The sequence below is a fragment of the Diplotaxodon limnothrissa genome, linkage group LG15 (genome assembly GCF_057381915.1).
Source record: "Diplotaxodon limnothrissa isolate DT_005_m linkage group LG15, D_limnothrissa_male_GT1.1, whole genome shotgun sequence".
Taxonomy (NCBI): domain Eukaryota; kingdom Metazoa; phylum Chordata; class Actinopteri; order Cichliformes; family Cichlidae; genus Diplotaxodon; species Diplotaxodon limnothrissa.
Window position 1 is genome coordinate 16,968,414 of NC_140610.1, and position 14,786 is coordinate 16,983,199.

A 14,786-nucleotide genomic window follows, 5' to 3' on the forward strand; every position below is an offset into this window, starting at 1 on the left:
AAGGGATTGAAAACCCTTTAGCATTATATTCCTCTCATATGGAAAGCTACTCATGCTGTGGCTACATCACAGACTTGAATGACAGATGCTCAGATTACACCACACAACAGTTTTCCAAAGAGATGCAAAAATACTACCAGACATGAAGACCTTTAAACCACAGCTATTAAAAAAACATACACATTGATATGTTGTCTAGGGGTAGGCACATTGCTTGGTTACATGCGGTTATTAAATTAAACTCCCTCCGGGACCACACGTGTTGATAAAGTTTAGAAAAATCATCGTTTATAAGAATTTATTTACACACGTCTGATTTGGTTTATTCATGAAACATGCACATAGTACATAAATGACATCATTTAATAGTATTTTATGTTGTTTTGAGTTTTTGGGGTTTTGTTTTTTTTTGCAAAGATGTTTTCACAAAGTGGAGTCATTAAAATCAAAACTACCAGCCGGTGTAAATTTGGATAATCTTTCCTTCAAGGTGTCCTCCTCATACATTTTTGGTGCACTTCAGAGCAAGTGTTATTATTACGTTTCTCCCTGGAAGTCCAATTTTGTATCCTGGCACTCTCTGCAGTGCACGCAATGTCCGCTCTTCTAGCGTGTCAAAAAGCCAACATTTCAACTTGAATTTTATATAGGCGAATAAGGGAAATGCTGCTAGCAGTGAGTGAAGGTGTGTTGGTGTGGCCAAAAAAAACATGCTGTACTCTAGCACACTTTTGCCATAGTTTGGTCTATTTGAGCGGAGTGCCCTCCCTCCGGATGTGTCGGTAGACTGCTTGTTGAAAGCCTGATCATGGAGGACAAATTCACAGGGCACAACCCTGTCAAAAAATAATGAGCGTGCTCCTACTCGTGCTTCTGATTTGATGTGCCACCTTTAGACTTGTGCACTTCAGACTTTTTGACTGAGAACTCCTCTTTGGTTTCTGAGTCACAGAGCCAGCCGTCATCTCCTGTGAAGGTTCTTGAGATAAAAGGAGGGTTAGTATGATACTGAAGCTGAATTTGAGGTCCATGGTTAAGTTGCAAATGCAAAATGGGTCTTCCTCAGAGCAATATATGAATAATAGTATCACTGGAATTGGTGTAGAGAGACGCTCATGCAAAGTCCAATCTTATAAAGGCAAAAATTGTAAAATAAATTATGCAGTTAATTTTTTAGTAAATGTAAGAAATGATCAACTTCAGACAGAGCAGGTTATATATATAGACATTTTATTTTTATATTATTATATTATTGAGCCGCAGATTTTCTAAATGACCAGGGTGTGATGCTCTATGGGACTTGCATGGACAAACAACACAGGCAGCAGCAGCAGCTGAGAATTCTCATGCAGTCATGACATGACATATTCAAAACCCTAAGCGCTAAAGTAAGACACAACTCTCTCATACCTCAGGCCTCCACACCACCCTGGCAATAATAATAGCTTTGAGAAGCCATGCCTTTCACCCCCCTCAAAATAGCCATCCAGTCCCTTATCTTTACCAAAATAGCTAGTTAGATTGTTCCACTTATCTGTAATGTCTGAGCTCTTATGAACATCTGATGAAGTGATTAGTGTCAACAGGGGAGAAGACTGGGGTTTTTAATCAAATCAATAAAAAAAAACTGCTTTGTTTTTGATTGCTGTTCTTTTTAATTTATGCCTGGGATTAATTCTCTAACTGCCAAGGACACGTTTTTGTCTTTTTTTCCCCCCCTTTTTTAAAAAATCACTATAGTTGAATGGAAGTTAATAGTCAATTATGTATCCACGCAGGCCTTAAAAATCTGCAGATAAAACTGTATATGTCTGTTTAACTAAGCATTTTTCACCGCCATTACGACCTAAAATTGTGCCAAATTTTTCCAAAAAGTATAACACGGCCTGCTTTTTTTCCTATTATTTTTATTATTATTTGTATTTTAATCTTGGTATTAATCAGTTTATCAGCTTTAAAGATTATTTATTTTAGTAAAATGTGTTTTTTATGATTTTGTTAATTTTGCAGATACTACCTTGCTAGATATATTTGCAGACCAGTGACATCCTTCCCATCCTGGCCCTTGCAATACCACTTCTAAACTGCAGCAGCCTCCTTCACCTAATGATCCACACGGCAAAATCGGATAAGAAACATAAAAGCACAATCCTTAAAGGCGCTTTAAAACTGCATTACTTTAATGACCACCAGGGGGCAACTCGTGTGACGCGAAATAGCTTCTTCCTCAGGTTCCTTGCTCTGTGACATCAGTAAACACTTAGCAATAAAGCATTAAAATGAGCACAGCTGCAATTTGGCTGTTTACAACTTTATACAACTCTTCTCATACAGCTATGAATTATTTACATTTTATACAGAAAGTGTTTTTCAGTGTTTGTTGTCCGCATACTCTGGCCAATGAAATGTTATTTGTAACTCAGTGAGCCAGCACACAATTAATGAGCCAGTCAGTCAGCTAGTGAGTCAGTCTGGTGCCTGGAACCCGAGCCAGCAGAACTATCTATAGTTTTTGGAAGTGGGAGGGTGAGAGAAAGAGGGAAAGAGACTATCATTTTACTTTGTCGCTGTCTCTTTCTATCTCTCTCTCTCCCCCTCTCCCTTGGTTCGTTAGGCTACACTTTGTAGGGTGGAAGAGGGTTTTTGTAGTCAGGATTGGTGCATGTGTGTGTGCAAAACGGAGAGGAAACTAAAATGTGTATGTGAGTGAATGTGTCATTCAAAGTGCGAATGGGACTGGGAAGAGAAAGCAGAGAAGCAGGTGTGAATGTGTATATGAGGAGGCAAACAATGGCCTTAACTCGCCTCTGTCTTCTCTTCTTCTTCCTGCCTTTTGCCACACTGGGACAACGCTACCAAACTCATCAAAAACTTCAACAACAATCGCAACAACTTCATCTTGGGAACCATGGTAGCTTCAGTCCAACCTGCCACTTGAGTCAAGACGGAGAGCTGCTGTGTGATCAGTGTCGGCCTGGCTACACAGGACCACGATGCGACAGGTAACACACAGTCAAAGCGCTTAGAAACGGTGAAAGGTCTGACACAACTCTGCCTGAACTATGTGCCTAATTTTCACCTTAGCCCAGCTAAGTTCATTATTATTTAATTAAATGACACTGTCAGAAACACACATCTATTAGTGTAATGCATTCAAACCAGCAAAGTATGTTTCATGACCAAATAGTGGCACTATTAGATGTACCCAACTCTAAGTACTAGAAAGTAAACCAGACTTATAGTCAGTTGTTAATTTTGTTTTTTAATGAAAATGGAGAAACTACTGCTCATTAACTGTTTCTTGAGTACTCTGTCTCATTGTCCATCTATTTTATTAGCTGAGTGACATTCTTGTTCCATTAGCTATGGGCTCACCAGTGCAAAACTAATGAGAAAAATATTTCTCTCTGGATGTGAGGCTTGTTGAAACTTCAGGCTATACTGTCATGTTATGACATGCACCGAGTAAATATAGACGTTTCACCACCCAGGCTGACTCAAATACAGTACATTTGGTTTGTATTAAAATAAAACTGCTCATAGTTAAAATTCTAAAGTTCTAATGTGCTGTAAGAGTACTCTTCATTATGTTTGTTTTTCATATAAATATATGTGAAAAAGCATTTAATAAACTTCAGACAAAGCCTTGTTCTTGCTTTTTGCTAGATGGAAGGGGCCTACCGGATGTTTGATGTGCTGATCTGATTCATGTTTTGTTTTTGTAAGCTTTTATGAGCTTCTTTAGTGACAAGTTTTTGGAAGTACTTTTTCTTCTTCTTTTTTACACCACAGCCTGGCAACCCAGAAGCTGTTTTCTGTTGTATAAATTTATAAATCTTTAATAAACTCAGTTGTTTGCACTGTCGTCACATAGCAAAAGAACATCATTAATCATAAAAAGTGTTTGCCCTGGGCATGTGCTGATTTCTTACATTCTTAAAAATTGGTGTCTAAAGCTCAAAATGTGTTCGTAGTAATCATGTTCTATAATCAAACTAGTGCACTTCTCAAACACATTCATTCATCTTCTTTTATTAGATAACCTATGGCAAATTTAGAATTGCCAATTACCCTTACTCATGCATGTGTTTAGTCTGTGGGAGGAAGCCAGAGATGGGTGCCCAGGGAGAACCCATGCAAGCATTAGGAGAATATGCAAACACCACACTGAAGGTCCACAGTAGGCAGCTTGATTCAAACATAGGACCTTCTTGCTGTGAGGCATCAGTGCTAACTACTGTACTACTGAACTGCTCTTCAAATCTCATAGTTCTATCTTGTAAAGCAAATGATTCAGTCTTGGGCCTGAAACATTCTTAACCTCTTATTCTCGAACTTTAAATGGGTAATAGGCCAGTTCACTGGCTTGGAGGCAGTTTTGGAAGGGAAGCAGGCAAATGGGTCACTTTTTAGAAGTAAAATTGGTGCTGTAGGAGGAACTGAACACCAGGTTCAGGCACCCGACATTCATCAGACCCAAGAGGTTGGTATAGACAGAAGGACAGACCGTGTGTAACAATGCCCCTGCTTAACCAGCTAGCCCTAATGGCACTGGAAGGTTGGGCCCATCCTTGGAAACAAAAGCCATGAGTGCCATGAGAGTGTGCACATCTTGGTAACAGTAGCATATATTCAGTTAACAAATTTAAAGGTCGAATCTTGGCTGCTCGTTTGAGGGGAACGTATCAACCATGATGTAAACCACTGAGTTTCTGGTGTTTGCCATTGAAGTCAACTGACCACTGTCTCTAATGCCGCATAGATTAGTGTTTACATTTTCAGCTTTTACAGCTTTTACAGATATGCAAGGATATGTTCATATGTTTTTCTTAATGAGAGTAACAGATTAATAAAACAACTTAATATTGGCATATTTACACTGTTATTTATAAACAGTCTCAGTCTCAAACATTTGGGCTAATATGATGACAAATTCTGCAGTTGCAGTTACCCGAGCTTTTCTATTTGTTGCTGCTGGAGGATGCGGCGCCTCAGTTCGCTGTCCTGAATAGTATGCATGCCATGCATTCCACATCAGAATCTCTCTGTCTGCCTTTGAGTCTTTTTATAAACCTCATTTGCCACTGGAAAGTAAACTGACTCATTGCCAGCTCTGTCTGTCATAGAGTAGCATCTGCACCACATTGCTTTCCAGCCACTGTGCAATATGGCCTCGTGCTGGAACGTGGCCCAACCAATACAATTTGACTCCTCCACCTTTCCAATCTACTTCTGTGTCCGTGTATTAATGAGTGACCACATGGTGCAGTCTGTGTTTTTAATTAATCCTAAAGTAGGAAAAAGCTCATAATATAGTAAACATTCCTTGTTGCTGCTTTTAATGAATTTAGAAGATGGTGTTTAATTTTGGGGAGTCTGTGTGTGCCTGTACATGTTTATCTTTTGTGCCTGTGTGCCGGTAAATTTATGGATCTGCAGCTGAATATACAGAAGGCATCTGTGTATACATTCTCCTATCCACATGCATGTGTTGTTTTGATCTCACACTGCACAGTCTCATAACGCACAGGAGCTGATGTAATGGGAAATATTTTATTACTAATGACAGCATTAAGTAGGTAATCAGCAGTTGGTGTTTCTTGTTCTATTAGTCTAATTGATACCTGCTATGCATTACCTGCCATTACACTTCATTATCTACAGTGCTTTTGTTGTTGTTTGTGGTAATTAATTGTAATGCGCCAATTTGTCTGTATTATGGGCTTTAACAAAATAAGCTGGTCTATTCCGCCCATGCTAATAGACTATCCACTCACTGCTAAGTGATTCTGCTTTTCAATTTCCTGTCCATAAACAGTCATTTAGAATATAGCTGAAAGCTCTTTATTGCAGCTGCTTAACAAATGTAGGTTAAAACACTTTGAGTCACGGGGTGCTATTTAGGGTGTGCCAGTATGTTAATGGTCTTGCAGATAAGGTCTTTCATTTGTCATGTTAGGTGCTTGCTGCCAACTAGCTGATATGATGGATATAATGTACTTTAATCGATCACCCTCTCATCTAGAATGCAGAGGGATTAAAGTGAGGGTTATTGTTAATGTTGTCGTAATACTACTTATTGATTAATGTTAAGAGATGTGCAAATGTAATCATATGTCAAGCTTCGCTGTACGTGTGAGTAAAAGTAGAAACTGTAACACGGAGGCTGCTGGAGGCTCCAAAGTAACATTCAAAAATAGAAATGAAGACTCCAGGAATTAAGTATCTGTTACTTAATTGACGCATTTTAATTGACGTATTTAAATACCTTGTCTCTATGCCGGTTTATGGAGTTTGTCTCAGCTACTCCTCACATGACTGCAGGTGACTAAATGAGTAAATGAGTGGAATAGTCAGTTCACATGGGATTGTTGCTAGTAGTATTAAAATGAGTGTTGGCAGAGCATTAGTTCAGCATTACTAGATAGCAGCAGATTAATTGGTGCTTTGGTTTTAATGAAACTTTTCAGTGCAAAGTTCAGACAATTACTGTATATTGGATTTGATTGACAGTGGCCTGTTAGCAGCAGCAGCACCATCGCAATTATCATCAAACTTGAAACAGCCCTCTTCAACCCGGGGATGACACCACAAAGAAATGCGTTTAATCAGAAGCTTTTTGTGAACTACGAAAAGTACTCTGACAACGTTTTATGGCTTACTTTGTACTTCATTGAACGTTATAGTAAAAAGCTGATTCCAAAAATGATTTCCAGGTGCTGTTAAAGCACTATAGTTTTTCACATAGCTAATTGTTAATTCAGGATTGAGGATTTAAGCTTGTTCTTTTATGAGGAAATTAGTCTAAACTGGTTGATGGTGTGAATTTGAGCATTGTTTTAGTGTCGTTCTGTTTTAGCCTGTGTTGGAATGATTAAAAAAAGCCTTTAACAGTTTTATTGACAGTGGAGACGAACATAATTAATGATTATATTAAGAAGAAACTGAGCATTTATTCCCCTGTTGTCGACTCTCCATTCATCACTCTGAGAATACAACGCGACTGTTACGATCCAAGCCCATCTGCCCTTCTCTATCTCTCTTTACAAGTTATGCCATACATTTCCTCCACACTCTGATGATTTTGACCAGGTGTTTAACCCCTCCAAAAATATCAACTTCAATCACGCTAGACTAGCCACTATAAATACCTTCACTTCCTCTTGAGGCCCAAGTAACTACACGTATGCATGACTAGAATAGAAGCCCTAACATCGGAATTCATCTCGCATATAAGACTAAATACAAACAGCTCATCTCAACTCAAGAAATAAAAATGCTGCCAGTAAAACTGGGAAGATGTGCAGACATGCTTCAGAAACATACATGTGCACATACACACACACTCGGAGTGGGAAGGAAAGCTAATAAACCAGTTCTATTGAGTACCAAGGAGGGTCAGTGGTAATAATGGCTGGCTGCTCTTGACTCTTTCCCTCACTCTGTCCTTTCCTACCCTCCACCCCCACCCACACCCCCTCTCTAAATTCAATTCTCTTTTCAATGTGAAGACCTTTCCCCTCTCTCCATCTCCCTCTCTTCTCTCATCTGATCGCTCTCCCTCCTCCCTTTCACTTTTCTCTGTCCCTCTTCCTCTCCTCTTTCATCTCAATTCCCTTTTCAGCCTGTAGAGCCTGAGCTCAGCTTTGGCCAGCCTTATTTGGTTTCAGCGGCTCGTGTGACAGCGCCGCTTTCTCAGGTTAATATATTTCCCAGGCCTTGGCCATCTTCCTTTTTATTAATCGAATGAAGTTATTGAAAAAGCAAAATATTGAAATCCTGAACTGGTTTGACAGTTAACACATTTACTTGTTCTTGATCAAGAGTCCTAACGACCCTTTGGAATGTTTGTATCCATGAATGATGCTTAAAAAAAATAAAGAATCCATCACAAAAACATCACTTGGTTTTTAAGACCACCTGTCATAAAAACAAAACAACACAAACTAAACATTTGCTGAACTGAACTGATGTTTTTATACCAAAATTTGAGCACAAATTTGAAAAATAAATCAAGAATAATGTTTCCACAATGCAAGTTAAAAACTATAATTTAGCATCTTAATCAAAAAATAAAGTGCTTTAATTCTTTCCCCACTTTTTTTTTTTTTTGTAAAATATCAAATTTGAAAATTCACGGATAATAATAATTAGGATTTAATATATCATTTTGATTAAAGACCTTAAAGAGCGCACCCTGGTGGATTCACCAATGCGGAAGCATAAAAAATGATTTATTGTTAATTTAGGACAGCTGTGGCATAAACCTTACTATGGCTGGTGGACGAAAAAAATAGGTTAAAATAGGTTATATGTTTTTTATGATTTTGGTTTTTAACGTTACAAATAAATTTGAAATGAACATTGCAGGGTTTTTTTTCGTAGTCTGACTTTTTGTTTCCAGTTTATAAATGTAGTTCAGACAGCAATGCTTTTATTTGAGTAATAGCTGGGCAGCCTGCAGTAAACATCCTGAAGTTCACTGCCTAAAGCCATTAAATCTCCATTTTAAAAAAAAATGTCTTCAAGGGTTTACTTTTATAAACTTTAATTTCTATGCCCTTTCATTTCTGTGGGTTTGCCCTGTAGCTCTTTGGGTGTTTATATTTATGTAATGGGAGTGTACGTATATGAATAATTCAGCTGGACTGGTATCTAAGCAGTTTAACTGGTCAAACAAATTATATAACAGTGCTCATAGTTCCTGTGGACATTTGCTGATGATTTTTAGTTCTTGTGTAGATAGAGACTGGATTTTGGCTTCTGTGATAGTTTGGCGCTTTAATGAGTAATTGTGTATTCAAAGTGTTTTATAATACTGGTGCTAGAAGCTGAAGTAAACAATACTTATATTTACCTGCTTTTACCTGCTGACTCATACGCAGTAGTTGTTAGATGCGAAAGAAAGATAGAAGACAAGGTGACCCACTGTGTATTTTCTTTCAAACTTGAAAGCTGAGGGGGAAAAACATATTTTCAAGTGTTATTTGGGATATAAAAGCAGAGCAAAACTGTATTTTAAAGATATTAGTGCAATACCTGCTCCTTCAGTAACAGAGAGAGGGAGAATAACAGGATGGCATCTTGTTGGTGCAGCTCGAAAGGGTAAAGCTTGGATGTTAATCAGGGTTGAGGCATTTTAAAAGCTCCTGTATGTCGAATTTTATAGTTAGACAACTTCTGCTGCTGGTATAAGAGTTGGTATGTAGAAAATGTGACAGTTTTTACAGTCAGTTTCAGCCCAGTCATCCTCAGTGGTGCTTTTTAATGCTACCTCTAGGAGTCAGAAACTTGACAGATTACAAGTAAAAATCTGCAAAAACCTTGATGCAGAAAAATATTTGTGGGTTCACTGGCATGTCTTCTATCTGCATTGTACAAAATATTTCACCTTATTCTCTTATTATTACGTCTCCCCCAGGAAGCTGATCGGTTAAAGATGATGTGAAACTGATTTATCCATCTCTTGGTATCTCCACTGATTCTCAGATGTTCCAATGGATACTATGGTCAGCCCACTGTACCAGGGGGATCCTGCAGACTTTGTGATTGCAATGGCAACCTGGACCTTTCCATACCTGGGAGCTGCGATCCAAATACAGGCCGGTGTCTGCGGTGTCGCCAGGGTTATGGTGGCAAATCTTGTGACAGCTGCGCTGCAGGTTATTATGGAGACGCCATCATAGCAAAAGATTGCCAACGTAAGTAAGACGACAAAAACTTAAACAGAAATCAAACAACTGATATACAGTCATGGGAAAAATGAAAGCTTCTGTTGAGCTTTGTCTCTTGCTTGTTGCATGGCCCAATTTCAGACAGGCTTTAGCAGTTGTACAGATGGACTCACATCAGTATTATAGATATGTTTATTTTGTTATTAGTATCATTATTATTAATAGTAGTAGTTGTGGTGGTGGTGGTGTATACTAGTTGTAGTATTCGGTGTTAAGATATTTTTAAATTTTCTAACACGGCCAAAGCTTCATAATTTGTTTGTACTTATTTTGTGATGCAGTTCTAAATTTGGACATAAAATACAGACAGTTTCATGAATGAAATTACTCATTTGATTTTAATCATTTGTGCACCAAACATTCACTCTCTGATATAGAGCTAATTTTGCTGGTACATCCACTCCAAGGAAGACTATTGTGAATCTTTTCATTTGTAAATAATCTTTCTCGCTTTCGAATGATAGCTTTCAAATGGTTTGAAAATGGCTTCATAACCCTTCTCAGATTTATGGGCAGCAACAGTTGCTTCTTTAAAATAATTTCTTTTCTCCTTGGCATTGTGTTAACACACACTTGAATGCTCCACACCAACAAGCTGCCAAAACCTCTGCTTTTATATCAGTGGTCACACTTGCTGATGATCAATTAATCAAATGCATTTGACTAGCTGTACTCAGCTGCTACTTACCCTCTTAAGTCCCATGGAATCAGGCAGTTCTTCTGCATTTTATCTTAGCCTTTGTTAAATAAATAATATTAATAGCTGCTAAGGATCAGATCTGATTTGATATCTAAAACCTTAGAACTGAAGGATAATGTTCTTCCTTTTTACCATGAAGGTATGTTAGTTTATATCGCTGTAGTATTTCAGTAGTTTTCAAACTTTTTGTGGCCAAGGCACACAAAAATGTCTGCACGGTGACATTTTATCAGTTGTTTTTTTGATTACACAGTCAGACGAAGGCACTTCTTCTTGTGGCATCTAACATGATATTTGGTTACCTGGTTGTTCCTGATACAGTCTCATAATTCCCACCATCCAGCAACTGCATGAATTGACCTAGTTGTCTTTGACAGAAGGCCTTAAGATGTTTTTTATTTCCTTCTGTGCATAAAGAGTATAAACATAGCATACTTAGACTTAACTTCAGACATACCGGTAAACCCCAGCACACCATTTGTGAAGCTCTGGTCTAGAGGAAAAATAAAACCCACACGTGCATCGGGTCTGAGTGCATTTACACTGCAAGCACTATTCACACACATTGGTGTTCACTTGCAGGGGAAATTTTAGAATTTCATTATCCTGTCCGTGGACATTTGGACCATAGACCACTACCAGAGCCACAGGGATCCCTGACTTGGTGTATATATCCAGACATCAAGTAAAAATCTGATTCATCTGTTTTGGTGTAAACAGCACAAATTTAATATTCTCAGTTCTAAATTTGTTTGCATGTTGTTCTAAATCACATACAGATCTGTTTATTTCACAATGGGACCTCACTGAAATCTGAATTCATCTCACTCTTGCGTCGCTCATATATCTCGAAGGTGCTGGAGATTACCTGCTCTGGAGTACGCCCTGGAAAACAAACCCCACAGAGGTTTTATGAGCTTTGATAGTTTGTAGTTGCTACAGTGCAGACAAATAAAAAACAGAGCAGACATTGAAACTTTGAAAAGATTTTTTTGTTTTTTGCTTTTTTAGACTGAACTAATGTTTTGTTGTCACAGCAGCTGTTGTTTGTCTAAAAGTTACATTGGTCCTCGTTTACGATGGCTATCCACTAAGGTGGCACTTCATTGTATGTTTCAAAAAAATCTCAATTTTTACCATACAAGGTTCTCATCCTTTCATTCTGTCGAGAGGCAGGTCAAAATCTTATCTAAATCATAGTTTGTATAAACATGATAAATTTGCAGCCCTCATTTTTAAAATTTCAAAATTGATCACTTTGGTGACTCCTAGTGTCAGAAAGAGACACTGCACGCCACTGCGTCGCATCCCCAGCGTGACCCCTGGTAAAAGTGACATATTGACAGGACCCATCTGTCAGTAAAGAGTTTATTATCATAATGATTTTAAAGAACCTGCAATAAAAAATAACACTCAGGGCCTTAAAGATGGAAAATATAATTTGGTTTTCCTTCATTATAGAGAAAGTCAGCAGTGCAGCTTGTGGGTCTCAGCAGGGTGTCTCACTGTAGAACACAATTTCTTTATGAAACTCAGTTTTAGCTAAATGATACTTTTAAGCCTTTCTCTGAAACATTCAGTGGATTGTACGCCATCTGGAGCACGCCTGTATGTGTGTGTGTGTGCATCAACGAGCAGCTGTGCTAGTGGGAGGTGTGATGTTGGAGCAGCCCACTGACTCCCAGCTGTGTTTAAGATTTAAAATAAACACTATACCTGTAAAAATGAGGTGGTGAGAGTGGAAGAGAAAGAAAGAGATGACAGCGAATACAGATGGCACTTGTTTGTGAAAATCTTCATTAAAACCTTTTTTTCTTTTTTTTAAAAAAAAGAAAAAAAAAGAAGACAGTGGTGTGGGTGGGTGTGGGGAGGGTGGGGTAGGGGAGACAGATCAGCAGAAAGACACTTCACAGTGAGCGATAGACAGGCGGACTGATAAACAGACAGATAAAACTGTCAGCCCAGCACAAAAGCAGGCAGACAGGCTGACAGAGGGTATTAATGTGTATTTGATAGTTCATTGTTCTGTAGTTGTTTCCCCTCTCCACCCAGCTAAATGGTTATTGATTAATCAGCCTGATCTATTGCTCTTCCACAGTGCTGATCGGCTGCTTGTGTCTGGGAGATGGAGAGTTGTTATTGATCCTGCATGAATGACAAAAGACCACCAAGAATTATTAAAACACAACAGCTCTCTCTCTTGCTCCCTCTTCTTCTGCCAGTCTACCTCTCTCTCGCTCTCTCTGTGACTGCTTCCCTCTCCCTGCTGCTCCCAGTCTTAATGAATTTTATTGAGTGGAGCAGGAGAGTTCAGGCCGAGTCCATTTGCGCACTATTAGACTGTAAAAATCCTTTACTTTTTCTTTTGATGTCAGAGTTCTCATCTTCAGCCATTTTCGCCGCAGCCTTTTTGTGTCTCCCCCCTTTAATAGTGTTTCGCTTTAATTCTGTTGGAGAATTGAAAATGGTTTGATTTTGCAAGCAAACTTGGCCACAAACCAATTTGTCTGAGGAATAAATTTCAAGAGAACTCCTCTGACCATTTCTCACATGGGGGGGGGGGGGGGGGAATTCATTTGAAAGTTGTAGAAAAGATATGTCAATTGCTCCGTCGCACATTTGTCCATGGGAACAATGTGAGTATGTGGTAATTCAATGGCGTAATTACGCTTCCTGTGTATCTGACACTTAATGAATGTTTCATAGATGTTTCTAACAGTTGGTCAATAAACTCTTGAGGGATCTTTGGGAAAACTCACAACTCTAATTTTATCACTCCTAACGGACTATTGAGTGCAGAGGCCCAGGCACTTTTCAAGGGACTGATGGGACCAGAGAAATACTGCAGGAAAATAAAATCCTCAAACAAGTAAGAAGTCTGGACTGACTATGTTTTAGCCAGTTATTTTTTTACATGTACATTAATAGTGCCCCACCATGTATAAGATTCAGACTTCCCTGCCTTATGCTTACTTGACTTCTGGAGATTGCCTGTGGAGACTACTGTACCTGCAAATAATTTCTTTCAAGGGGTTTGTGGCTTGAATTTCTCCAGTTAGACTCCCATCTTGAGCTCTAGATGTGAAAAGGAAATGAGAAACACTTTTCTTTTCTTTTCTTTTCTTTTCTTTGAGTCAGTCAAACAGCTTAACCCCGGATGCCACCACTTCATGTGCTCAGTGGTCCCTTTAAAATAGTGCTTGCTGCACTATACCATGAAAAGAAAATGTGGCTTTGGTGGAAAACAGGATGTGCACTCAGTGGAAATCATCTAGATAAAGACTTGTAGAAATTAGAGATGGCACAATACCACTTTTTTATGTCCGATACCGATATCATAAATTTGGATATCTGCCGATACTAATATGAATCCAATATAGTGTTTTTTAATCAATAAAACTGTTTTTTAAATATCTTGCTGCATTTTGTATAAGTTCATACTCAAGTTTAAATAAACAACAACACTAAAGCTATTGTGTTATACCTGTATGTAAAATAAAAATACACTGCACCCAAAATATTTCATAGTTCAGCAATACTGATCAATCTAATAAACTTAAACCTACTCCATCCTTCCTATTCTGGAGTACTTAGCAGGAATATTAAGCAGCCTAACTAATAGGGTTGCAAACTCCCTGCAAAAAAAAAAAAATAGGGAACCACCCCCCCACTTCATGATGCTTAATCAATGTAATCAACTTTAATTTGATGCAGTGTAAAAAAATGCACACAAATAAATTATTTTTCAAGAATAATTAAATAGATTCAACATCTTTCTTCAACAGAACTGTAGACTGCACAGATGGTATCTTCCCAAAGGAAAAAGTACTATAGCTTACTAGAGTATATTAGACTTAACAGTTACTATATACTGTAATGGACTTCTATACATTTAAATCAGATTAAAACTTTGGGTGTAAGATTCAGATAATTATTTATTAAAAGCTGGACATTTTAAATGAGAATAAGAAAGAAAAGTATGTCTTTGTGCCCCCTTTTCCCTGTTCATGCCCTATCGGCCCCCCTGGCTAAACTTTGCTAGATCCGCCCCTGCACAGTTACCAGCCGTCAGCTACTTAGAAAAGGATCCTGGTGTAGAAAGTAAATAAATTCTAACAACAGCTTATCAAGGTTAAATGTGCTGCTGTTGTTCAGCTGCTGGTTTCCTCTTTCTGGTGCAAAGTGGGCCAAAAACAAAGAAGAGATATGGACTCGCGACAGAAAAGCCGATCAGCTGATCATTAATCAGTTTCATGATTGAAGTAGCAACAGGAGAGGGAGAGAGAAGAGGCAGTCGCTCCATATATTGGTTATTAAGCTTAACGCGGGAATGCTTTACAAACATTCAGAGA

The 14,786-nt window shown here is 38.4% G+C and overlaps 1 protein-coding gene across 5 annotated transcripts in view; it reads left to right on the forward strand.

The window, feature by feature from the left end:
- Positions 1–14,786, forward strand: part of lama2 (laminin, alpha 2) — a 228,480-nt gene that overhangs the window by 119,102 nt on the left and 94,592 nt on the right. For all 5 annotated transcript variants that reach the window (XM_085372570.1, XM_085372571.1, XM_085372572.1 and 2 more), the window contains exons 20-21: positions 2,916–3,002; positions 9,490–9,701. In XM_085372570.1, the coding sequence (XP_085228696.1) occupies positions 2,916–3,002; positions 9,490–9,701 (299 nt within the window). The remainder of the gene's footprint in view (positions 1–2,915; positions 3,003–9,489; positions 9,702–14,786) is intronic.